The following is a 27,196-nucleotide window of genomic DNA, read 5'->3' on the forward strand; positions in this document are numbered from 1 at the left end:
CCTGAGAGGATTTGAAGCTAGAAGGGATAGTCTATTTCTAGTTTACCATTACTGCCAATGTAGTCCTTTGGTTCCCAACTTATTGCGTGTAGTCACGCCCCTTGACCTTCCTCAGACTTCAACTTTTATACCCCTTCCCCTGTTAATCTGTCAAAAGTTTGGTTCAGCTTCTCCGCCACCTCTTTGGGAAAAGTGGCTCTAAACATTCTCACCTCTCTGGGTTTCTTTCTCTCAGATCTTGTTACGTTCATTCTTCATGTTAGCTCCTAGAATGATTTTTAAAATATTTTGTCCAACTTACGTGGATTTCCTCAGTAAGAATATTAGCCTGAATTACCAAATCTATTACTGGAAGTTAAAGTTCACTTTACCCCAGAGTTGACTTTTAAACTTTTTTCTTAAAATGTTTATTTATTTTTGAGACTGAGTGAGAAAGAGAGAGAGAGAGCAAGAATGGGGGGGGCGGGGCGCAGAAAGAGAGAATCACAGAGACAGACACAGAATCTGAAGCAGGCTCCAGGCTCTGAGCTGTCAGCACAGAGCCTGATGAGGGCCTTGAACTCACAGACTGCAAGATCATGACCTGAGCTGAAGTCAGATGCTTAACTGGCTGAGCCACCCAGGCGCACCCCCAGAGTTGACTTTTAAAAATAAAAATATGGTCATGTCATTTTCCTACTTAAAACATTTCAATGACTGCCTATTTTTGTCTTCTTTTTATAAATACTTAAAAAAAATTTTTTAATCTTTTTTTTTTTTTTGAGAGAGAGAGAGAGACAGAGTGTAAGTGGGGGATGGGCAGAGAAAAGGCAGACAAAGAATCCAAAGCAGGCTCCAGGCTCTGAGCTGTCAGGACAGAGTCCAACATGGGGCTCAAACTCATGAACTGTGAGATCATGACCTGAGCCAAAGTTGGATGGTTAACTGACTAAGCCACCCAGATGCCCCTGAAGATTTTAAGTAATCTCTACACCCAGTGTGGGTCTTGAACTCACAACCCCGAGATCAAGAGTTGTATGCTGTACCAATTGAGCCAGTCAGGCGCCCCTATTTTTCTTTAGAATCCTTAATTAGGCCTGAAAGTCTACATCTCTAGATTATCTCCAACCACTCTCCTGCTCACTTTCTACTTTCCAGACCCAGGAGCTCTCTTCTGCATGCCACACCTTCACAATTCTGGCTTTGCACTTGCTGTTCCCATCCCCTGATCATTGTTAACTGCCCCTGCCCATCTCCCTCTGATCTAGTTAATGCTGAATCATCAGAACTCAGCCAAATGTGGGGCACCTGGGTGGCTCAGTTGGTTAAGCACCCAACTTTGGCTCAGGTCATGATCTTGCATTTCATGAGTTCCAGCCCGGCATCAAGCTCTGTGCTGACAGCTCAGACAGAGCCTGGAGCCTGCTTCGGATTCTGTGTCTCCCCCTCTCTCTGCCCCTCCCCTGCTTGTGCTCTCTCTCTGTCCCTCAAAAAATGAATAAATGTTAAAAAAAAAATTAAGAAAGAACTCAGCCAAATCTTTCTTCATCAAAGATGCCCTTCCTGGCTCCCCTAGCCTAAGTTGGTCTCTGTCATGGCATCCTGTTCTTCTTCAAAGCATTTACTGAAGTTTGTAATTATATGTTGATCTGAGTAACTATTTGAGTAAAATTTATCTTCTTCCATATGCTAAATGAAGGCAGAGATTTTGTCTGTTTTGCTAACCATTGCATGCCCAGTAACTACTTACAGCAGGTATTCCATAAATGAATAAAAATGATCATCAATCAACAAATCCTTTTCTGGGCCATTTATCTATGCAAATAGCCCAACAACAGGACTGCACCTAGAGTTTTGGTGATGCAGCTAAACTTTCCTGGTTTTTAACTTTGAAGCCTGATTTAAAAAAAAAAAAAAAAAAAGTCAGTTTTCTTTTTTCTTATGGTCTCATTGATTTCACATCAAAAGAGCTTTATTTTTAACCAAAGAAACATTGTTTTTTGGTGACTTGGCAAAACTTTAAAACCAAGAGGTTACTTTGGCTTCAGTGTAAACATGCTTATTATTGAGAAAAGTCATTCAGATTCTTGACTTCTAATTTAGCTAACTCCTCAGAAAGTGAAAAATAAGAGTTTCAGGCAGGAGATGAAATCAAAATAATATAGGAAATAATATTGGAAATATTTTCTTTTGCTTAATATAGATTTTCCTGATACAGCAAATTTCCATCTGTTTTACATTTGAAAAAGAAAGACAATTGCTTCTTTAGAGTCTGTAGGCAAGTAGTCAATAAATAATGGGAACTCTAATTGATAATATAAGATTTTGCTTCAGAATGAGATGTATGCTTACATTACTAGAAACTTGTATGAGCCTTCACTGACTTTTTAATTTTCATATTTTAATATGCTTGACTTGGAGTTGGCTATTCTTTCCCTCTAAACCCATAGAACATATAAATAAATGTCAACTGTTTCACTTCTTTAGCCTCAAAGTAATTTCTTATTCAGTCAGCTTCCCTGCGTGGGATCTTCACTGACAAAGTTGGGTAATAGGAACTATAAGTTAGCTTAGGTTTATAGGAATTAGAGTTTACCTTTGTTGGAGAAACGAGTGGACACATCACCACTGGACAACACCTCACTTCCAGGCTTTGTGAAAATAAATCTCCTTCTTCTGAAAATGCAGAAAACAGCCCAGTACTTATTTAAAAAGATATATTTTTAAGCCCTCCTAATTAACCTTGTCAAATGAAGCAATCAGTGTGTTTGTTCTGTAGGTTTAGAAATGTGGATGTTCTTAGACATGGTAGCAAGCAATGTAGCTTCTCCCCTAAGCACTAGTCTTCATTATCCAACTGCCTTGTAACCATCTCTACTTCAATATCTATTGTATCTCAATCTTTGTTTTAATGTTTGTTTATTTATTTATTCATTTAAAGAGAGAGGAGGGGAGGGGCAGAGAGAGAGGGAGAGAGAGAATCCCAAGCAGGGTCTGCTCTGTCAGCATGGAGCCCAATGGAGGGCTCAACCTCACAAACTGTGAGATCATGACCTGAGCTGAAACCAAGAGTCGGACACTTAACCAACTGAGTCACCCAAGCATCCCTATTATGTCTCAATATTAACATGTCCAAAACTACACTGTTTCCCCTTGCTCTCAAAAGTCTGCTTCCCACAGTCTGCACCATCTCAATGAATGACAACTACATTCTTCTAACTGCTCAAGCTACAAAGTGAGGGGTCATTCCTGTGTCTTCAGTTTCCCCCATAACCCATACCTAATTCAATAGCAAATCCTCTCAGCTCTACCCTCAACACATATCCAGAATCTAATCACATCTTATCACTATCATGGTTACCACACTTGTTGAACCACAATAATCTCTTCTCTAGACTATTAACTGATCTTCCTGCTTTCACTCCTGCCATCTTACAAGGTTCTTCTACAGAAAGCAACCAGAGTTATCCTTTTAAAATGTAAATTATGTAGTAAATTATATAGCTTTCTGTGTCAATGTAGAATCCAAAGTCCTTACCATGGGCCTAAAAGGTATGAAATCTGGCCACTCCTTTGACTTCTTCAACAGAACTCTATTTTGTTCATTCCAATCAAACTGGCTTCTGTAATTTTCCTCTGGCATGCCAAGCTTACCTCTACCTCAGAGCCTCTGCATATGCTGTTCTGTTTACCTGGAATGCTCTTAGTCTAATATTTTCATGGCCAGCTCCTGTATCTCCCTCAGGCTTCTGCTTAAATGTTTTCATTTACGAAATGCCTTCCCTGCACAGCACATCATTTTTAAAAAGCACCTCATTCCCTTATAGCTTTTTAATACCTTAGCCAGAATGACTATGTATCTCAGTTTATCCAGGGCAGTCCTGGTTTCATCTGCATTATCTTGGCATAATTATAAATAATTATTCTCAAAGTGTTTTTATTTGATAAATTATGTGGTTGTATACCCTTACCGTGTCTTATTTTTAGAGCTTTCATCATCACCTGATACTACTTGTCTATTTCTTCCCATTAGAATGTTGATAAGAGTTGACCATTTTATTCTCTGCTCTGTCCCTAGCACTTAAAAGTGCCTAGAACACATGCTCAAGTGTTTGGCAATGAATAAACAAACGAATGAATGAGTTGGGGTCATAACTATCTGATTATGTCAAGTGTTTTCCTGGGAATTAGGAAAAAAATAAATAAATATAGTTCCTGTTCACAAGCACAAGCCCCACCTGAGAGATTCTGATTTGACTGGTCTTGTGTAGAGACTAGTGATGTTCATTTTTAAAGTGGCTCAAGTAATTCTCATGTATAGGCCAAACTGAAAACCTATGTCCAGGAGACATCTGCCTAGTGGGAGAGTCCAAACAAAAGGCAGGTAGGCATGAAAACCATCTTTCCTCAATGAATGGCTAGTGTGCCAGTGTGCCAAATCACCATTTTTGAAGTTTAGATATTTTTTGAAGTTTTGATATTGTGTACATGATACTGCCCAATGTGGCTAGCCAGGGCTCCTGATGAATTAAATTCCTAAATTCCATTTTTGTTACTAAACAAAATCTTGTGTATTGGCTTTGTAGAGTCTGAAGAGCAGAAAAGGAAACTATCATGGCCTCACAATAGTATGAGTGGGGACAGGAAAGTTGTCCCACAGAGAACTGATTCTGGGACTTGATGAAAATGAGCACTTGGGCACGATTTATTTGCAGGGAACAGCTTTGTAACCAAGCCTGTGCTTATACCCTAATTATAGCCTTTTCCTTCCCTCTAAAGTTTATTTATTTTCTGAGAGTGCGCACGTGGGGGAGGAGCAGAGAGAGAGTGCACATGGGGGGGGGGGGGGAGAGAGAGAGAGAGAGAGAGAGAGAGAGAGAGAGAGAGAGAGAGAGAATCCCAAGCAGGCTTTGCACTGTCAGCATGGAGCCTGACATAGGGCTCAATCTCATGAACTGTGAGATCATGACCTAAGCAGAAATCAAGAGTTGGACACTTAACCAACTGAGCCTCCCAGATGCCCCACCCTAATTATATCCTTAAGATAAACTCCTACAAGTAGAAATGCTGTTAACTCAGATGGATCTCTGAACATGATTTTCAAGATCATCTTTAATTGGGAATTCATTTTCAAAAAGTAATTGCGTTTTTTTACTTGTACTCCAAGTAGACAAATGAGTTTCTTAGCATGCTAAAGAATAATAATTCTAGCTACTTTAAGAAATCTCCTGTTGGCAATTCTCTCCTCTGACATTATGCAGTTAGGCTTAACTCCTCCTCATATATTCTCAGCGCTTTGCCTGTATACCTCTATTTTAGCACTTACTACACCGTAGTGTATTTGTTTGTTTTCCTATTTGGCCATACCTTCCCCCTCCCCCCAAGTCTCTGTCCCCTCCCGATCTCCCACTATCTCAAGTATTTTAAAAGATTATGAACTCCTAAAGCAACAGTACCTAGGGAACATCTTCAAAGTGCAGAATCCCTTGCCTCTGAGATTTGGGTTCAGGAGGTCTGGAATAGGGCAGGAGAATCTGCAGCAGACTTCTGCAGGTCATCTGTGTGGTCAGTTCACAGACTTTACTATAAGAGGCTGACAGAGAATAGGGACTATCTTAGTCATCATTGCATAACTAGTACCTGACACACACATACCCAATAAATTGTACTGAATCAATGGAATGAATGATCTGGAAAACATCTGGGGACTCCTCCAAGGGGATCATTGTATATAGACCCCAAACCAGTTAGATCAAATAGCACTTTGATTATGTGCTGTAGGAATTACACAACAGGTCCAAAACTTGAAGGGGATTGAAGAGCACACTTGATTGTCATGCATCCTGTAAGAAGAACAGTTGAGCAGATGATTAGGCAGTTGACAAATGCAAATCTTAGATAAACAGAATAGTTTGTAATCTGGCATAAACATTTTAGAACTCAGGCTATTCCTATTTTATGCTTAATTTTCTCTAGGCCTTGTATCTTCACCTTTCCCAGACAGAGGTACCTTACTGCCTCAGCAGAGGTGGAGAAAAGTGAGTCTCAAGAAAGAGATTACAAAGGAGAAATATTTTTAAAATTTGGAAATAGTCCTTAAGGTTAATATTTTATCACTTTATGAAAATATGAATCTTAAGTTCACATTTATCAAAGCATGTTCGTGTCTGGCTCTAAACCAACCTACCTCTGAACTTTGAATTAATTCACCCTTATTTTATGCTGATTAAATTCCCTACACCTTTAGTTTCTCTGACATATCCTCTAGCAGCATTTTCCAATCTTTGTGCATCAACACCATATTTAAAACCCACCTGAGGGGCGCCTGGGTGGCTCAGTCGGTTAAGTGTCCGACTTCGGCTCAGGTCATGATCTCGCGGCCCGTGAGTTCGAGCCCCGCGTCGGGCTCTGTGCTGACAGCTCAGAGCCTGGAGCCTGTTTCGGATTCTGTGTCTCCCTCACTCTGACTCTCCCTCATTCATTCTCTGTCTCAAAAATAAATAAACGTTAAAAAAAATTTTTTTAAACCCACTTGACGTAAATAAATTTCAGCCCAAAACTTTTCTTGTTCTAGAATGCCAAGCGTGCAGCACCCCCTCAAAGGGAAGTTAGGTAAGTTCCAGGGGCTGACCCATTAATAAGAACATCAAAACACAATTTTCAATAATAGATTGTATGTTTAAAAACAATAGTAATTCTTTTGTCTAGATAAGAAGTTCGACTTTTCTTTCACTTTGACTATATTAGATACATTCACATATGAATTTCATTTAAGTTAAATAATAAGTTGTCTTTATATACATAGTCAGAAAACATTATAGCCTGGACTTAGCACTCACAGATAAGGAATTGTCAGTCTGCCATTTATGCAAGTTGGTTGTGTTCTCCATGTAATCTCAGTATAGCATTGCTAAGAGCTAAGGCCTCTGTTTTCAAATCTCGAGTCTTTCACTGTGCTGAGTCACATTAGTCACTGTTTCCTTCTCGGTGTGGTAACCAGAAATGATTATCTTTCTACCATAAGGATGTTGGGGAATTAACTATTACTAATAATTGTGAAAACAGAAAGCAACAGATACTGTTACTTATACTTTATAGCATGTCTTATGTTAATAAAAATGGGAGGGAAAAAATGGGAGGCCTTGGGTCACCTGAAATTTCCAGTAAGTAGTCTTGGCTTTTGGATGAATAAGTTGTTCATTGGAAGTGCTCTACTGAATTGATCAGCCATGCCAAGGCAAATCCAGTGGACACGGGTAACAGAAATTAGCGACAAAAGGAATACACAGAAAGGAATTAGAACGTTTCAATCCTATAAATATATTTAAAAAGAATTAAATGTCTTAGGGCCATATATAGGGCCATATGTAAATAAAAAGTGTACACCTACCTATACCCTATATGTTGCATGTATAGGTTTCTTTTGTAGTTTTGAAGAATATTTGAGAGGAGCCACTTATTCATGTATGTTTACTTACAATATTTAATCCAGTGACTCGAATGTGGTAGATACTCAGTGAATAAATGATTTTTTTTAAAAAAAGTGAATTGACAAGTTCTATGACAAGGACCCAGTAAAGTAAAACTTGTTATAGTTACAGACTATTAAATGGCTATTTGTTCAAAAGATTGTGTTAACATGGACAGCTATTTATAGTGTTAAACAAAATACGAAAATACAATAATAATGATAGAAAAAAAAAAACTTTGAATAAAACAGCCCACAGCAAAATGTTAAAATAGGACTTAAGAAGGTTCAACTATGGGTATCCTTGTCTCCTCTCTACTTTCTATTTTTTCTTTAATAAACCTCTTTCTTAATTATACAATTTGGTATACCTGTGAAACTGGCAGGGAATGTTATAGGAGTTGATGTATTACTTTGTGACAGCTTATATTTCTGACATAAGGTCATGTTGCTATCTAATTGATAGAGCTTCCAAGCAAGAAGACTAGTTAGAAGGTAACTTATCATAGTTTATGTATTAGCTAAGAACATGTTTAGCTGCACATAACAGAAAACAGTCTAACCAAATTGGGGTTACAATGAGTTCAGGGGTAGCCAGTCTAGGACTGCTGCTGCAGCTTCAAGATATCATGAATGACTCAGATTCCTACCTTTCTGCTCCAGAATCCTTATCTTGGGGATCTCTTCTTTATATTTCCCACATCACGTTCACTTTCATTTTTGTCATGAGGCTCCATCTCCATCCTTACATTGTGTTATAGGAGAAAGAAGAAAAGAAGAAATGGAAGGCGTGTCTATATATGTTAAGGAAGAAGTGGTTTTCTAGAAATCTTCACCATGTGTCTAGAATTATATGCCATGGCCACTCATAAGAGCATGAAATCTAGGAAAATGAGTTTTTTGGCTGGCCACATTGCTAGCCCTCCCCCTTCCCCCTTCCTCTAAAAAGTATCAGGTTCTTTCTGATAAGGAAGGGGCAATCATTAGTATCTGCTAACCCTCTTCTCATATAAGGAATATACTTATCCCCTCCCTAAGAGAAACAATCTCAAAGTTTCATCCAGTTATTGTAATGAGCTCACAGTCCAGGATCCAGAAGTTCCAATGATATGGAATACTCCCAATGTGTGGCTCTTCATGCTCTGGGAACCAACTTTTAAAGAAAAGTTATTTGCCTTGTACTCCTAATAAGTAACGGTGGATAGACAAGGTACAGGATGGTGGTAAAAGTCTCATCAGAAAAGGAGAAAATGGGAAACACACAGTGAGCACTGGTGCACAGAACATCACGTATCTTGTTAGGTAACTAGCAAGAAATCTATGCCCTTGGTCATTTAATCTGTCAGTTCCTGATTTTGTTCTGTAGGAGGACCTTCTTTATCCCATTATCTTCCAGGGATCACATTTGGGGTGGACCTTGTGGAAAATACCTCTTCTGGAGTAGTAAACCTTTAACAGTCTGAGGAACCTAGATCCAAGAGTGGTGAGTCAAGAACCTGGTGCCATTTTTCTCTCTGGGGCAATTGATGTTCTGAAAGTAGTAGAGGCTGAGAACTAGCTAGAATTTTCAACTGCCTCGGGGGAAGTGGGTAGGGAATGGAAGGTGAAAGATTTGAGTTCAGGGCCTGAGGAAGAAAGACTTCAAATTGGAATTCCAAAGGGCTACACTCTGGAAGTAATGTTTATTAATCCCTGGATTAAGGTGGTCTGTCCTTAATCTAAGTGCCCCCCCCCCCCAAATGAACCACACCTTCTCATATTCCTGGCCTCTTATTCTCTTATTCCTGGCCCTCCTACACAGAGTCTGAGTTTGGTCATATGACTTGCTTTGGCCAATGACACATTAGTAAGCATGATGCAAAGACTTGCATTCTATTTCACCTATTAGCCTCTGAATTCTGTCCGTATCAATCCTACCTTAGTTGAATGGCCATGACTTGATGCAATGTGAAATACGCCTGCTGGGGAGGTACTACCCTTAATCCATTCTTTGCTGGTGTGTCACCCAGTCTGGTATAGAATAGTTTAAGAAAGCTTGAAACAGTTACTTCTATTACTACTGCTGCTTAGCTCCTGTTTTGATAGGCTTTCGTGTTTTGTAAGGTCATAGTTGACTTCTTTTTCAACCCAGAAAGTCTCCGAATTATGGAATTCAGTCAGTTTAGATCTCAGGCAGAGAGCACAGCTTTGCAAGCTGTGGTCCCTTCTCTCTGCCAGCTGTTGGGGATATAGCCATAATTAACTTTTAGGAAAAGAAAAGGGCCTTTCTCCTCCAATATGTAGAGATGACATGAATTGAACGTAGTTTTCTTCCTCTACCACTGAAAGGCTGTTCGATATAGGAAGAGGCTTACCATCCAAGCCATTTTATGGTCCAGAAACTATAGCGAAGTCACAATGCAATGTATATACTAAAGATGAGTGTATGGTACTCTGCAAGTTCCACGAAGACAGGCATGGCGTCTGAGCTGATCAAGGCTGTATGTAGCCTAATCCTAGTTACACACACAATAGACACTGAGCAAACATTTCCTGAATGAATAAATTATTCACTACGGTGTTTAAGGGCTTTCAAGCACATACACTCGCTCTTACTGTCAAAACCCCAAAGGTAGGTTTCCCTTCTGTTACGCTGCCTACGTTTCCCGTGAAACGGAGGAGTGCCCACGACCGACCGCGTCGGGTAGGCTACTGGCCGGGGTGCGCTGTTGGGCCGGGCCGTCAGGTATGCGGAGGGCGACCCCGTCTGGCCACAGTGGCAGTAGCAGCCGTTTGTCTCCTCTTGGGGTCCAGCGGCGTCAAGGGCAGGAGGCGTCTTACGAGGAGGCAGATAAAGCCTACTGTACAGAAACCGCTCGTTCCGTTTCACATCCTCTCGGGTGCTCGGGTTTCCTCGGAACACCGTGACCCTTCACGTGTCTGCAGTCAGGTAGAGCCTCCCTCACGGGGCGCACACTTACCCTCTTCACAGCCGTGGGCGCTCTCCAGCCCGCGCGTGGATCTGGACCCTCGGGGACCCAGCTGGCCGCGGAAGGACACGCCCCCTCGCGGGAGCACGCGGCCGCCGCAGGCACCCCTCGCGCGCCTCCCTGCCAGAGAGCGCGCACGCGCACGCGGGGCGGGCCTCCTTCCCGGCACCCACTGAGCGCCCGGCCCTCTCACCCCACCCCTCTCCCCCGCGGCCCAGGCTCCGCCTCCGCGACGGGGCAGCAGAGAGGAGGCGACCGGAAGCCACTTTAAAGCAGAGCTCGGGGTGACAGGCGAGCGAGCTGGATCGGGAGTGCGGTTGCGGCTTTCTGCACTCCCGGTGGCGGAATGGCCAGTGCGCTGCTTGTCGCGTCTCCGGCCTGCGACCCTTAGACGCCTAAGCCTTCCCTGCGCGCCGATCCTCCCGCGCGGACGCTGCCGGCGAGCCGGCGGTGAGGCGACTCGGCTCCTGCGGTCCGTTCTCTCAGGCAGCGCGATCAGGTAAAGGGCTCCGGGTGGGCTCTGAGGAGCCGACGAGAAACCTTAGCTGGGATGGTGGGCGAGGACGGGGGTCTCCGGCTTCGCAGCCTCTCACGGATCTAGGGGTGATTGATGTTTAGACTGTGCCTTTTTCTACCAAATTCACTCGGATCCCGTCAGTACCGGGACGGGATTGGTGTACACTTCTTAATCACTTACGGCCTCGGGCAGGTGTATAAATCTGAGGAAGACACTGAAGGGTTTAGTCAGGGTCGCCGGCGTCTCCCCAGTCCCACTTGGTCTGGGTGGGCGCGGGGGCACGTCTATGCGGCCTCCCCCGCCGGGCGGACCCCGAGCGCTCTGAGGCGAAGTGAGGAGAAGCACTTCGCAGATTGAGGGGCAGGGCACGGCAGCTGCGGGGAGCCTTTCGGCAGACCCGCGTTCCGGCGGCAGCCCAGAAGTTTGCAGGCTGTTTTCAGATCAACTTTGAAGGCACAGGAGTCCTCGCCTTCCTCCCCGCCACCTCGAGTAGCGCCGACCGCCTTCCCCCCGCGCTTCTCGGCTCATTTCTGCGAGCCTCCGAGACTCGCAGGACGATCCTCGCAGGAAGGTCGCTTGAGGAGGCGAGCAAGCAATTAAGTGTGGACTGCGCCCTGGGGGGCTTCTGGGATGGGGAGAACCCTGGGCGGGGGTCGCTGGTTGGGACGAGGCTGCGGGGAGGTTTTGGGGGCGCTCCGGAGCCTGCCGCGGGGAAGGCGAGGGTGCGATGCTCCGGAACGCCGGGAATTGGCCGAGCCGGGCGGCGCCTCGGTCGCGCTGCGCGGAGTTGGCGCGGCCCCGGGGGCGGAGCTGTGGAAACCGCCGCGGCCGGCAGGAGGCGTCTCTCGGACCCGGGCTCGGCGTCCGGGTGTCGCGCCGGGGCTGCGCGGGGGAAGAGTCCTGAGTTTGCAGCGGGCTGTTTCGGTGCACTGCGCCGGGGGCCGGGAGTGAGATCACGAGGTGAGGGGTGGAGCGGTAGGTCGCCTGCAGCGGGGGGACCGGAGGAAGTGTCCTTCCAATCTTTATTTTTCTGTTATGCAAACTAATTGAGGAACTGGGTTCTAGTGACTTCCCCACTCCAGCCACTTCAGTTCTCCGCCTCTTCCTCAGTTTTATTTCCCAGTTTGACGGAGGGCAATAACAGGAAAAGTTACCGTGTGTGTGTGTACACCTCTATAAATAAAATTGGTTCAGTGTCTGTTTTGCCTTGGGTGGATGTGGTAGGAGTGGCGTGTGTGTGTGTGTGTGTGTATGTGTGTGCGCGCGCGCGCGCACGCGCGCGTGTCTGTGTGCGCGCGCGCACGCACGCGAGGGGAAGGCACAGGCGGGTTTAGTGGGGTGGAGAGGGAATACCACAATCTGTGCCAATTGTGCCTTGAGGCAAGAGCGCCGAGTGATGAATAATAACGCCTGGCTTGGCGGCTTTCCAGTTGATTTATGTCTTATGTCAAGTCCCTCCTTCCCTAACAATGCCAGCTCACACCGAACTCTTTTTCTGCCTTTTCCTTTTGTACTTACCGTGTGCCCTAACACCTGGCTCTATACAGTTGAACGCTAAAAAACAAGTTGGAACTTTCCGGGTCCACCTATATGTGGATTTTGTGTACTACTGTAAATGTGTTTTCTCTTCTTTGTGATTTTCTCAACCTTTCCTGTAGCTTACTTTGTTGTGAGAATACAGTACAATAACACATGTAACACAAAATTTGTGTTAATCGGCTGTTTCTTATTGGTTAACGGTAGGCTGCTAGTAGTTAAGTTCCGGGCTCAAAAAGTTATGGATGGATTTTTCCAGGGGTGGGTTCCATGAACCGCCTCTTCCACCCACCTTGTTCAAGGGTTAGCTGTACTGTGCTTTCTTTGAGTTTGATCATTATGAACTTTTTATACATAGATTTATGAATGTTTCCAGTTAGATCTTTAATACTCATTTTTCTGGGGACTCAGTTTTATAATTTTGTTATTGTTGACCTATAAAGGCTAACAGAACTAGATTTTTAACAGGTGCTTTTTCTTCAGTTATTCAGTTAAATATTATGGAGCACCTGTGTGCATTGTGCTAGGCATAGTACTGGTCACCTGGGATGAGTATTTGATGAGGCCATGGACCCTTGCATCAATGATCTCTTTTTCTTTTAGTCTGTTGGCCGAGAGAGAGAGAGAGAGAGAGAGAGACAGAGAGAGAGAGAGAGACAGAGAGAGAGAGAGAAGATTAATTGCTTATCACCAGCTCTTTTCCACCTCCTACAGTGCTAAGGAGGAGACGATGATATTTGTCATTTTACAGAGTTTGCTTTGCTTTTGACTTTAAGTTCTAGTTTTTTTCAAGGGGTCTGATTCTTTGAAGAGAGCACCTTTTTGGTTTGAGTAGCTCATTAGGAAGCTGACATTTGGTGTGTGTGTTTTATATTCTTGCATTATTTTTCTATAATATGGCTTCATTTGCTTTAATAGATAAAGTCACGTATGTGTCATTTCTGAAGACAAGGACAAGGAGGCCCTTTTGCAATTAAGAAGTTGTGTTTGGTCTCTGAAACAGCCTATAGTGGTTGCTGCTGATGTAGCTTTTGTTGCTAAACAAGCAACTGGCATTCCTTCTCCAATAGTGGTAATGTTTTGGGAATTGTAAAAGTAGACCCTTAACATCCTTCAGGAATATATTTGAACTTAGAAGTGCTTCAACATGCTCCTGGCTTTCTCCCACATAACATTTCCATTGACAGCCCCTGTTTCCTGGGTAGATTCTCATGCTTTAAATTCACTCACTATTTAATTTTGAAGTTAATCTTTAATTTGGTGAACTTTTTTTTTTTTTTTTTTTTTTTACAAAGAAACTGTTTTGTCACCTCATGAGATAGGTGATAAACAACTGTGAAGAGAACCACAAACCAGAGAAGTTGTGGTTTCCCTGCTGTCATCAGTTAGCCACACTTATTTCTACACCTCACCCCCCAACCCCACCCTAGACTTACAGTAAAAACTGATACTCCAGCAGAATTACCAATCATATATTGTCCACAAATAAATGTCAAGAGTCTATTAGAAGATACTATCTCTTTACCTTTACCTGCTATGGGCTTTTGAATAGCCTTGGCTGCTTTGGAACCTTAATTTCTCATTAAAATTTAAAATTGACCCATAAAGATGAAATATGGTATAAGAGGAGTGACTTCAGGGACTTAGTCACAGACTAAAACAAAACATTTTGATGAATGAATGGGATCCAGTTGTTGTCAGCTTGCAAATGATCATCTTCTTTCCTTTCCTGGTAGGATTTTTAGACTCTGAGGAGCAATTGGAGCTCATCCACACCATGGAAATGGAAACCACCGAACCTGAGCCAGACTGTGTAGTGCAGCCTCCCTCTCCTCCTGATGACTTTTCATGCCAAATGAGACTCTCTGAGAAGATCACTCCATTGAAGACTTGTTTTAAGAAAAAGGAACAGAAGAGATTGGGAACCGGAACCCTGAGGTCTTTGAGGCCAATTTTAAATACTTTGCTAGAATCTGGCTCACTTGATGGCGTTTTTAGATCTAGAAACCAGAGTGCAGATGAGAGCAGCTTACATGAACCTATTGTGAAAAAACCCCTGGAAATCAATCCATCATGTCCACCAGCGGAAAACAGTATGTCTGTCCTGATTCCTGATGGGACAAATGTTGGGGGCCAAATACCAGAAGCTCATCCTTCCACTGATACTCCAGAACAAGTGGTTCCAATCCAGGATCACAGCTTTCCACCGGAAGCTATCAGTGGGACGGTGGCAGATTCTACAGCAGGGCACTTCCAGACTGACCTTTTGCACCCCGTTTCAAGTGATGTTCCTACTAGTCCTGACTGCATAGACAAAGTCATGGATTACATTCCAGGGGTTTTCCAAGACAACAATTTTACAATCCAGTACATTTTGGACACCAGTGATAAGTTGAGTACCGAGCTTTTTCAGGACAAAAGTGAAGAGGCTTCCCTTGACCTTGTGTTTGAGCTGGTGAACCAGCTACAGTACCACACTCACCAAGAGAATGGAATTGAAATTTGCATGGACTTTTTGCAAGGCACTTGTATTTATGGCAGGGATTGTTTGAAGCACCACACGGTCTTGCCATATCATTGGCAGATCAAGAGGACAACTACTCAAAAGTGGCAGAGTGTATCCACTGATTCCCAGGAGCACTTGGAAAGATTTTACTGTAACCCAGAGAATGATAGAATGAGAATGAAGTATGGGTATGTATTTATAACTACTTTAAAACTATTGTTAAATCCTATAGAGAAGGTCAAGAGGCTAAATGCTTATTAGTAGGGTAGTTTCTTTCAGTAGTAACCTAACAGGTTTTATTCTTTTCTTTACTGTTACTCTTTCAGCTGTATGCTAACCTGGTTTTTCATGTTGGTTTAATGCAGAGTATTCACCTAACCGGATTATGAAGTTTTATGATTTGAACAATCCATATGTCACTCTGTACAGTATGTGTGTGCCAGAGAAGTTGCATATACATTGAATGTTGTGAATCAGATACTGTTTTAATCACACAAAAGAGCTTGCTTTTGAAAGAAAATCCAAGGTTAATCTTACTGTAGCACAAATAATGAATACCAAATTTATCTAATTTTAAAGTTTTGCATGTTGAGTAGCTGCTAGTTTTTTAAAGGAAAATAGTATCATTTGGAGATATCTGTGTCCCTCTTTCCATTTTGAATGATATGGTTTTCCTGTGAGCTTCTTCCCAAACTTCTGAATCATGCCCAAACATTAATTTTTTTTTTTCTTTAAGTTTCCTTAAGTCTTTCTACCTTTAAGTTTATTATTCTGTTTACCTTGTAGAGAAAATTGTTCTACAATTCAGGCTGTTTTCTTAGACCTGAGCAGTGAGTTGAAGGGAAATTTTATGTTAATAGGTATGTTGATTTACAGGGAAATTTTATGTTAATAGATATGTTGATTTACCATTTACATAAAAAACAGTTATCCTCAAGTTTTTGTATGCAAGACATGTATGTAAATAATTCAGTTCTTTTAGTGCAAATTCAGATAGGGAACTGAAATTTCCACATCTGAATTCTTACTTAATTGAATATAAATTGAAAGAAATGGTAGTTGCCATGTGTGAAGTTGCTAGTGTAAAAATGGCTGTGTAGTAAGCATTAATCTTTACATTTCAAATTTGTTTCTCCTGTAGTATAGGAGTTAAAGTATATGATGTTACTAGCTATTTGTCTATGACCAAGAGAAAGGATTAAAATTCTATGAGGGGAGAAGAACACATCTGTCCATGCTACCTGACTTGGGAGACAATGAGGGCAACCTGACAGCTTCACAGATAATGAATGGCCTGATACAGTACTGAGAGGCATGACCCATAGAAAGGAAAAATATGCTGAGAATCCTAACCCACAAGTCTGAGAGAAAACTTTCTTAAGAGTCATCTTTTTTCACAGATAAGTTGGGTTACACTAACCCAAGTGTCTGGAGAGCCAGCAATCAAATGGTGTCAGTAAACGTTTCCAAGTTGTCTAATTTTGTTAGTCTTGATGTTAACCTTCTGTGTTCTAACATAGTGCCAGGGCATTGTTGGTATTGTAGAAACCAGGTTTTTGGTTTTGTTTTTTAATTTGTTCCCTTTTAGTATTAGGTAAGTGGTTTTCTTTTGATATTGCATTATGTAAGTTGTATAGTACACAGATCTGTGTGTCTTTTTAGCAACTTAATTATCATGAGACTAGAACTTTGCATCATTTGTTTCAAAAGGGATGCATGGGATAAAATGAGAAACAATATAAGGCCCAAGTTTAAGGCATTGTTATATAGAAGCCCCTTGGGATAAAAGTAAGATAATACTAAGAATGTAGCTTTCCTGATCAGGAAAATCAAGATGTTATCAAGACAATACATTTATTAATACTAGGTTTTCAAGATTCTATCTTGCTTGGGTAGCAAAATTCTTAGATCCTACAATAAAGCTAAGTACATTTAACTTTCTTCTTTTTTTTTTTTTTAAGCCAGCATTGGAAGAGAGAAAAATGTTTTCTATTTTATCTTAAAAATCTTTTTTTAATAAGGTATTGTCCAAAATCTCTGTTGCCCACGAGCTAGCAATTCTAATTGGTATGTCAAGGGTAATTAATTTTACATATTCTCAAAGCCACTGTAATCCTTCCATCTCCAGATTGCAAAAGTGCAGAACAGTGGCCTCCCACTTCACTCTTATGAAGCAAATTTCCAGTCTGCTGAGTACTTCAGCATCTTGGTACATTAAGTTTCTATCTGTTTGAATTGGTCAGGAAGAAACTAGCAGGACTATTGTCCAACGCATTACATTCTGTTACCGTGAGCAAAGCAAGACAGGTATTTTGATCTCAGAAAATCCAAGAACTCTCTTAGATCAGGTATTTTATTCTCTGGTAAAATTACTTGGCCGAAAAATTAGATAAAGCTATAGGCCTATAGGCATACAGTGTTGGATAATTTACAAAGTAGTTGCAGTGAGTGCTTGATTTCCAAATCTGTTTTAATGAAGTAAACTAATATTTATTTGACACTTAAGAGCAAAAGTGTCAGTGAATTATTGTAATTACTAATTCTGCTGCTACATTGTTAATGGTAGTAAGTGGTCCTGCTCTGATAAAAATAGCAAAAAAGTATTAACAGTTAATTACTAGTAAAGTGAAGTTCTCCATAGACAACAGTAAGAAATATAAGATTGTAGATAGCTAAGTGTCAAAAATCAGGCTTTTGGGAAGTTGACCTGTGGTCATTGCAACCTGGTTTTCCTTGTATTCCGAAGCGATGTTGTGTTTCCTGGCAACAAGATGCAGATAACGGCATGTTGAGCCTTGCTGAGAGATTCACAAACAAGCTGGAGCAGCCCAGGTTCACATGGTTACCACATTATTTGGCTAAAGCTATTAATCTCTGTGGTCAGGCCTGTAAAGCTGGTCTATCTGTACAGATTGCACATAACCAGGAAGTGTGTGTTCAGCTGTGTATATGTCCAAGTCTGGCCTAGCAGTCTTCGGATGCAGAAACAATGAATGGCAGTTGTTTTTCCCACTTATTTTCAGCAGTTTATACGACTTGGTAGATCATTATTACATGCTATATCCGTGAGATACTTCATTGTATGTATGGAACTTGGGAAGAGTTCATAGTTCTGGGTCTCTAGCAGAGACAAAAGTTTATAGTCTCAAAACTGCAGATGAAATTCTTTGTTTTGCAAATGGATTGGATTTAACATCTAATTTAATCCAAATTAGATGTACAGTATTTATTTTATTCTCAAGAATGAAATTGGAAAGGAAGTTGAGCCAGATAAGTTCACAGGTCTCTTCCAACGCTTTAGTCAAGATGTCTAGATGCTAAAAATGTTTTAAAAAGAGAATTTCAATAGTAAATGCTTACTTAGTTTATTATAGTGAAATTATTTTAATTATTCTTTTCGAGTTTTGTCTTTATCCCAAATTATGATACAATCCCACTTCGCTTTTTCACTCTGCTTTTATATATCTCTAGATGTTTATTGCTGACATCAACTGAAAGTAGTTGTATGTATGAACTCCCCATATTTAGATGCCAAGGCTTCTTTTGTACACGGGATGGGCTTTGGAGAATTTCCAGATTCCAAATACACAGTTAAGAAAACAACATTGAATGTTGTGTTTTAGATTAAGAAAACATAGTCTCTGACAGCTTAGGCACTCATCCTTAGTAGAAAATGATACTAAATGGCAGGACTAAGCAATTTTGAAAGAGCTTTACAAACTGTGTGGAATACTGTTGTGGATAATTGAAATTGTGGAGGATGTGCAAATCTCCCTTTAGCAACTGAGATCACCATTGTTTTTCATTTTACATTCATTTTAAAGTGTGCCAGAATACAGAACAGTCTTCCAGTTATTATCACCCATAAAGAAAAGGCACTCTGCAGAATATATTTTGGAGGTAATCTGTACATGAAAATATGACCAGTGATTATTTCGAATTCTGAATTTCCTGAAAGGGGGAGGGTGAAGAAGAAAATTGCAAACCCTGACTCCATGGTTAATTTTTCTCAGAGGCCAATGTTGTTTTCTCCTCTTTTGGAATTAAGGCTTATTGATACGAGAGGGAGTTTTACTAGTTATGGTTTAAGCATAGAGTGTTGTTATAGCCTTAGTTTTGAGTGATTGTGATTGCTCTTAGGAGTTTTTTGTGTTTTTCTTTAATCTGGCCAAGGGACAATACCATTAGATGATTTCCCAGGAACTCTGTGAAAGAAGACAGAGAGGACTGCATATTAATGATAGTAGAGAGCATATGCTCCTATTTTTTATTTGACTTGAAGAGTGCATTATCTAAAGTAGAGCAAGCTCCTGACTGAACTATACTAGAATAGTTAATTTAGCCAAGTTAGCTCTGGCCTGCACAGCTGTGATGATATAGGAACTAACTCATTATGTGTTATTGATAACACTGGAGAGAGGAGAACAGCTGAAACTTACTGTGCCTTGTGACTTTTTGGTATTTCTTGAATATACACAGCTGGATGAGTTTGAATTTATTTTAAAAATTCCTGCCTAAGAGAAAGAGAGAGCTCCATAAGCAAGAACTGTGTTTGAAGTGACTTTCAAAATGTGTGCCTTCTGCTTTAGGATAAAGCAATCCAATGAATTATTTTTTGTACCTCTTTATGCTCTATTTACATATGAAATAAAACTAATTGGCTTCTGTCTATACTAATCCAGAGGAGTTACTGGGTCTGTGTAGAGCTATCATGGGAATCAATAGCAATCATCCATTTATTTCCTTTCTGTTTTTTTGTCAATAAGCAGATTAGACTTTTTGAAGCAGCTGTCACCTGGCTGCAGGTTGGGGTCAGTCTGTTCCTGAAGTATTTATGGTAATGAAAATGAACCTTGCTAAAGCCAAAGATGTATAACTTTTAAATCAGACAGTTGAAGAAAATAGCTTATAAGGTTATCTGGCATGATATAGTATGCATTTTCTTGCATTGACTCTAAAGCTTTTATTTTTTATTATAAATAAGTGGGAAAAAATAATGGTCCATTCAACATTTAAGGCTTCATTCTGCATATGTGGACATGAAAAAGCTGCAATTTGATGAAGTCTGCTATGTTCCTGTATCTCTTTCTTACTTTTACACTAGAATTTCTGGATTCTGGCTTTGCATTCTACTATGAAGCAAGTAAATTCATAAATTTTGTCTGTGCATCTCTGATCTAAGTGATCCTTAGTTTTATATTAGGCTTGGGGGCTCTTTCTAAAGGGTGAAACAGTATGGAGCCCGTACAAAACTTGGCTACTCAAGAGATGCTACTAAAATCCAGCCATTTGAGATTATGACTGTTTTCCTATGACATCTTTTATTTCTTATCCTTTGATTTGAGACCACCAGATTCCGCATCCTTTATCTGATTGTAATAATTTTGATCACACTTAAGTTTGTACCTGATGTCCTCTTAATCTAGATCGGCAACCCTTAATAATTACTGGTGTCCTGTTTGAGAGTTGCACTTGCCTTTTTTGTGGAAGGAAAACTTAAGTACATGTGTATATTTTTACAAAGGAAAAAACATACTTGGAGCTATAAGATGATTTTTGATTATTCTGGCACAACTTTATAAGGCTGGTTCTGGTAATTGGATACTGTTAAGTTTTGCAAGAAATTCCCTTCATAAAAGCAGCTGGATTTCTCTTTTAAAATATCTCTGGGAGTTTTAAACTAAAGTGAAGTGAACATGAGTGATTTTGTATCTTTGGAAGACACAAGAGTGCTGAGGGTTGAGCCATGTTCTGTTTCATTCTGGGTTTGAAATTTTTAGGTAATAGCTTAAGATCTTGGGTTGAACTGAACTTTGTGACACCATAAACACAAACTGTATAAAGGAATAAAATACTTATGTTCTAAAGTTCACCATTTCTAGGAGCAAACAAGTACCTTTTAGGTATGAGGAACTTTTTTAACAAAATCAGATGTATTATATTTATAGGTTATCTATGGTATTGCTTTCTAGAGTCTAGGAATTATTATGCACAGACTTGCCTCTATTTAAAATCCCTGTAAGTTAAAAAAAAAAAAATTAAGAAAAAAAAGGGGTCACCTGGGTGGCTCAGTCTGTTAAGCCACTGACTGCTGTTGACTTAGGCTCAGGTCATGATCTCACAGTTCATGAGTTCGAGCCTCGCATTGGGCTCTGTGATGACAGCTCAGAGCCTGGAGCCTGCTTTGGGTTCTGTGTGTCCCTCTCTCTCTCTCTGCTACTCCCCTGCTTGTGCTCTGTCTCTCTCTTTCTCTGTCTCTCTCCCAAAATTAAACATTAAAAAAATATCCCTGTAAGTGTTAAACCTAATCCAGCCCAGTCCCTGATACATGAACTAAAAGCCTTGAAATTCTAATATAAATTCCTTGTTAATAGGGGAATTTAAAATGGCAATGGGTAAGTTCTGAAATACATCCTGAAGTCTGTCAGGGGGAAAAAAAAGGATTTTATGTAAAATAAATTCCATTCAACTTGGTAGTTTATAAATAAGGTTTATATTTGATTTGTGCAGAATTACAATATAGCAGTCTTGTGCTAACTATAACCAATTCTGTGATCACTAAGTTAAATTTTAGAAGTTGATGATATTAACACTTTTAATTGTGAAACTTAAAATTTTCCTTGCTGACCTAACCTATTGCTGACCTAACCTGTTGCTAAGACAAGCGTAGAAGGGAGTTAACTAAGCATTCCTATTTGCTGTGTCCACACAACGAAATGTGTCTGTCTCCTTGATCTTTCTCTCTCCTATGTGCTGTTTACTTACTGGCAACACCCACTTGGCCAGTAAAGAACCTTTGCATGGTCATCACGATGAAAGGGTAAGCTCTTATGACAGTGAGAATGCTAATGACTGTTCCCTTTCACATTCTACAGAAACCAGTGATTTGCCAGTATGTGTGCCACAAAATGTGTCAGGAGTGTATTAGAATCTCCCATGACTAAGTTATTTGAGAAAGAGTTCAGGAAATTTGTATTCTTTATGCAAATGGATGTCCTTTATTTGGGCACTATTGCTTCTGGGCAAAAGGAAGGGTTTGTGAATAGTCTTACTTGAACATAGCACTTCTCTTATGACTGGAAAATATGTTTGGGCCATACTTACAGGAATTTCTCTTTGTTATGTTACCTTCTTTCCTTTTTGGATTAAGAGATTTTTAAACTGCCTCTTCTCATTTGACATATAGCCATAGAGTTTAGGTGACCTTCTTTGCTTGAAATTTTTACCAGCACTGAATAGTCAGGGCAAGAACGGCAGCGGTAGGGGCCCAAGGGTGATTTTGCTTGTAGTAGTGTGTGTGCTTTCAGAATCTTGCCTGCACCCTGTGATCTTCACAGCTCCTGCAGCTGATCAGGGCGTGGAGAGGGCAAATGGTACAAAATACTCTAAATATTTCCTGTTGCGGTTGGTTTTTGGTTTCTGACTGTCACCTGGCTTCGCTCTTTCACTTCCAGGCATTGAGAGAATAAAAATAAATGCAGCAGAAATACTAGATTTGCTTTCTGAGGTAATAAAAGAAAGACCTCCTTGAATGGGGGTAGAATATGTGAAACAGAAGGAACTTTGTTTGCTTACTTTCTGATGTTTCGATTGTCCAAATGCTGCCACACATCAGAAAATAATTTAGGCTGTCTATTGATAAAATTGAATCTATCAGAGAAGCTTGGTTTTGTAGAATCCCTCTCCCCTCGAAAAAGTTACTGATTAAAGATCCTTTTGAAAGGTTTTGTGATCATAGTTTATGAAACTTAGATAATTAAAAAAGTATCTCTTAATATGTTTTCTGTAGGGAGTCTTTTGTTTTCCCCCCTTTGAGATATTTGCTTTAAAAAACTCAGGAAGTGATGAATTCTCTATATGGTTAGTTTGCATACATTCAAATCTCTAGTCTTGAGACCTCTCATAATAAGCCATCAAAGTGTATATTTTTAATTTGCTCATTTATCAGTTAATCTGCACTAACCAGGCAAAAAGACAAGGCTAAATTGAGAAAATTCTGAATAAAAACCTTTTTTAAAGGAATTTGTAATTTTAAAAGTCAATCTATAAATAAATTAAGCTAATAGATTGTATCTTACTGGTGGTTATTAGAGGATATATTTTATAATTTTTATAATTATTTCATTTACGTGTAAATGAGTTCTGAATTGTTTGAGGTTATTTGAAAGTAATTTTTAAAGCAATTTTAGCACTTACATACAGTTGATTTTGTAATTAAGTAGAAAAGTTATATAAACAAATATATTTCAGCCTCCTTTCAATGCTGTCAAATTCTATATCCATAAAATTAATCAGTATTGTGCCTTGAGTACATGGCAAACAATTTTTATTGTCTACTTTGAGATAAGATAGAAACTTCACAGTTTTAAAAATATTTCACTTAACAAATGGGATATTTACTCCTCTTCATTAAAAGCCATAACTTCATAATTTAAGGCAGTGTACGATATGATACACATTAAAAAAAAAAAAAAGTCTGTTATATGCTGTCTATCCCAGCTGTTCTTATAGAAATTAAGTTTCATTTCCTCTTCAGGCCATGGTTGACAAGTATGTCTCCCTTAAGTTACCTTCTAGGAGCCTCAGGACATGTGACTGAACTTGGATAAAAGTTAAGGCTGTATGACATTTCTGATGTCTTCAGAGTGTAAAATTTAATCCCATGTCTCTGTAAATAGATAGCAGTGAGATCTTCTGATCTCATAAGTGTAATTTTATTTATGAAAGATTTTAGGCTTATCCACGTCTTATTAGAAAGTTCTTTTGTGTTCTTTCCTTTGATCTAGTAGTTTTGTAATAAAAACAAGCAAAAAACTTAATTTAGTAAGTTCTTTTCCTCAAGTGAATATTGTAATTTGCTTTTAGTGGTTGCATAGGGCACAGGGGTCTATGGTATTTTTTAAAGGTTTAGGAAACAGTTAGGTGTACTCATGTGTCTTAGTACGAAGGTTTTTGAGAGTAAACTGTGTTATGTGTTTGTTTAGTTACCCACCTACTTTTGGAGAATACAGAATTCCGAAAGCTTAAAAATAGTATTCTTTCATGTAGGAAATCTACCTCCCTGCCTTTTTTCTCCTCTTATTTATCCTCTCATTTTTATTTCAGTGTGTTCATTCTAGAATGACTTTAAGACTATAGGTAGATGTCTAACAATTTGTAAATCAGACATGGGGTTTAAGCACACAGATCAGAGTGATTCTAGACAGCATCCATTCACTAATTTTGTGCCATCTCATTCACCTGCTTCCAAGATATCTCAGGAGGTAACAAGGGAGCAGCACATACAGTCAGGATTTTGCTTTACAATGATCACCTTTTTAAAAATTGATTCCCACAAACTCATTGTGAATCATCTTAAAGTGAGGATATTTTTACCCAAAAATCATTTGAAGTACTTACAACCATAAGATAAATCCATGACCCAAGTTTGATGTTAATTGTTTTACGGAGTGAGCTAAGCCTCAGCAATCCTGTCTTGATGAGGTGAGGGTCTCCTTAGAAGTGGATAGATTGAATTGTCAACATTTGATTCTTAGCCTGCCCATAACTACTGAGGGTCGTATGCATCATAATATAAACTTCCAATTTTGATTTGTAGATATGTCTGTGCCTGTAGCTACTCCTGGATATAAGGGGGGAAAATCCAGTTTGTTACCAAGACCCATGTTATAGTGTAGAAGTTAAGTATAGAATTCTAACCTCTGGTAAATATTGAAAGATGTTGGTATGTATGTAAGAATTTATGGATAATTTTTATTGCCTCAGTAACTCTGTGTTATTTATTTGAGTCAGTGTTAGCAAAAATCTTAATTAGTAACAGAATAAATGATGGTTTACTATGTTTCCGAAGCATAAAGTTAGAATGCATAGTCCTCTGAAGTTTAATAACTACACCACTATCACATAATATGTTGGTATTATATATGCCATGGCTTTGATTCTCATCACCTTGTAACATATTTGAAGGGATATGCAAGCTTCTAAATATTCCAGCATTGCTAAATGAGTCCTGGAAACAGCAAAGCCAGGTATCAAAAGTCAACTATATTTTGTGTGTCTGTGAAATTTCTTCAGCAGCAACAAACATGTCGCATCTATCATGCCTGTCTCAAGTCTGTAGCAGAAGACTACCTCATAGTAATAAAATTATTAGAGGACCTATTAAGTGTGTCTAGTTAACTGATTAGGGCAGTGTTAGTTTGGGATCATAGGTTTATCCTTGTAGAAACCAGTTAATGCTTAGAGGATAGAAGCCAAATTTTGGAAATCTAACCCATCTGATTAAAACTGTACTGAGTAGGCCCAGAAAACTCATTTTTAATTGACCTTTACTAAAATCTGAGTTCTATATTTTATTTGCATCATCTTCCCAATTAAATGTGTTCTACCTCCTGCAATTCCTGTCTCATGTAATGGCACCTTATCCAGTCGTCTAGATCAGAAACTTGAGACACATCCTAGACTCTACGTTCCCTTCAGCCTCACATGTAATCTTATTTTATGTAGTTAGAGTCTAACTCTTAAATACCTCTCAAATCACCCCTATTGTTGCCTCCTTCGTTCTCAGTCATCGTTTGTCTCACATGCAGTTCTAGTAGTTACAGGTGGTTAAGCATAGAATAATAAATATTAATAATAAACATGCTAATAAGTATTTAGCAAGTAAGTGCCTGTCTCCACCCTTCCCCCTCACCCTTCCCCACCCTCCCCTACCAAAGATAAACAAATCAGTCCTTCATACCACCACTGTTGCAGTGGCTTTTTAAAAGGCAAGTCTGAACTTTGTTAAAAATCCACCAGTGAGTCCTATTGCCCACAGAATCAAGTCCTGACCTCTTAACCCAGTATACAAAGCTCTTCATTATCTAGCCCAGCCAAACTATCCAGTCCAGTCTTATCTCTTATCATCCCTCTCACACACACATAAACCCTGACCTCCCACATGAACTGTATGTACTGCACGCCCTTGGGTCTCTCGTGCCTTGTTTGGTTGGCTTCTACACATGTCAGTCACTCTGCATGTGATGTCTTGCCTCCCATTGTCTTGCTTGATGACCAGCCAGACTTGGCTCCCATTTCATCTATTCTAGAATACCCCCATGATCCCCTTTCCTGACCCTTTTTCCAGCAGAGGTAGGCCCTCTGCCTCTGGTACTCAGAGCACCATTGTGCCACACTTCACACTGTACCACTGGGTTTGCTTCTCTCTTCTTACTGACACTAACCTTTCTTCATCTTATCCCCAGCACAGAGCCCAGTGGTTAATATGTCTACTGAAGATGTTTTTGTTTTTGTCGCATTTCTTTTCTTGGTTTCAAACAATTTGTAAATACAGAGAAATTATCTGAAACAGTTATATTCTTTACTGAGCTTCCAAATGCATAATCCCAAGAACTATTTATCTAACAAACGTCATGTTCTTACTAATTTCTATTTTGTTCAGGAACGTTTTAAAAAATAGTTTTGGTTTTCATTACAGCTCTGTTTATTATCATTTACATCATAGGCCCTGTTTACTTTTTTTTTTTTTTTTTTTGTATTTGCAGTATACATAGAAGACTATACACTGTGGGGCATTCTTTCTGACTTAGTGTGGGTGTTGGTGCTCTATACATAAGACAACATTCTTCAATATTTGTTATCTAATTGGTATGTTGAGATATTTGTTGAGTAGGAGGAAAACGATTTTATAAAGCATCTAAATTATGAGAATGGGTGTTCTTGTCAAAATTTTAAATTAGTTTTGTATCTGGATTCTTACAATGGTATGTGTGGTGTTGTGTTTATTGGTGAAGCACGTGGAAACAGAATTGTTAATACTTCAGTAGTTCAAATTCATTCTTCCCTTTGTAGAAAAATCATCAATCTTTTTACAAGATTTTTGTTCCCGATTTCATCAGATAGGGTTATATCTTGGGTAAGTCAGTACTGATTGAGTTACCCACATGATGTATTTAGCCAAATTTAAATCCTGCACGGTGGCTATCTCCCATACTCAATCTTTTCTGGCTGTCCCTCAGTGGGGATGCCCTTAGGCCAGACAGGGTTTTCAGCTGCCAGGATTTTTCACTCTGCTTTTACAGAGCCTCTCTCTACCTCTGAATCTCTAGCATTGTCTCTCTTGCTCAGTCTTCTCACATCCTGTATTTACTGCTTTGACCCTTTATCACCATCTGCTCAATACTCTAAATTTGCACTCTTATTTGAGGCTCTGAGACTCT

The 27,196-nt window shown here is 39.8% G+C and overlaps 1 protein-coding gene and 2 long non-coding RNA genes across 4 annotated transcripts in view; 1 reads left to right on the plus strand and 2 right to left on the minus strand.

Moving 5' to 3' along the window:
* Positions 1 to 1,801: 1,801 nt before the first annotated feature.
* LOC125175683 (uncharacterized) lies at positions 1,802 to 6,355 on the minus strand. The gene is made up of 3 exons (XR_007155927.1): positions 6,294 to 6,355; positions 5,436 to 5,822; positions 1,802 to 2,655 (listed from the first exon to the last, which is right to left on the minus strand). It is a non-coding gene; the product is annotated as an uncharacterized LOC125175683 (long non-coding RNA).
* A 58-nt stretch (positions 6,356 to 6,413) lies between these two features.
* LOC125175638 (uncharacterized) lies at positions 6,414 to 10,539 on the minus strand. Of its 2 annotated transcripts, none has more exons than XR_007155908.1 (4): positions 10,408 to 10,539; positions 8,098 to 8,191; positions 7,131 to 7,190; positions 6,414 to 6,464 (listed from the first exon to the last, which is right to left on the minus strand). It is a non-coding gene; the product is annotated as an uncharacterized LOC125175638 (long non-coding RNA). The 2 variants fall into 2 exon arrangements; XR_007155909.1 differs by having other exon boundaries at positions 6,436 to 6,464; positions 7,131 to 7,193.
* Positions 10,540 to 10,688: 149 nt separating this feature from the next.
* Positions 10,689 to 27,196, plus strand: part of TIPARP (TCDD inducible poly(ADP-ribose) polymerase) — a 30,049-nt gene continuing 13,541 nt past the window's right edge. Inside the window, exons 1-2 of the mRNA XM_047875643.1 lie at positions 10,689 to 10,915; positions 14,206 to 15,163. Coding sequence (XP_047731599.1) covers positions 14,247 to 15,163 — 917 coding nt within the window. The 5' untranslated portion in view covers positions 10,689 to 10,915; positions 14,206 to 14,246. The remainder of the gene's footprint in view (positions 10,916 to 14,205; positions 15,164 to 27,196) is intronic.

This window comes from Prionailurus viverrinus, chromosome C2 (genome assembly GCF_022837055.1).
Source record: "Prionailurus viverrinus isolate Anna chromosome C2, UM_Priviv_1.0, whole genome shotgun sequence".
Taxonomy (NCBI): Eukaryota; Metazoa; Chordata; class Mammalia; order Carnivora; family Felidae; genus Prionailurus; species Prionailurus viverrinus.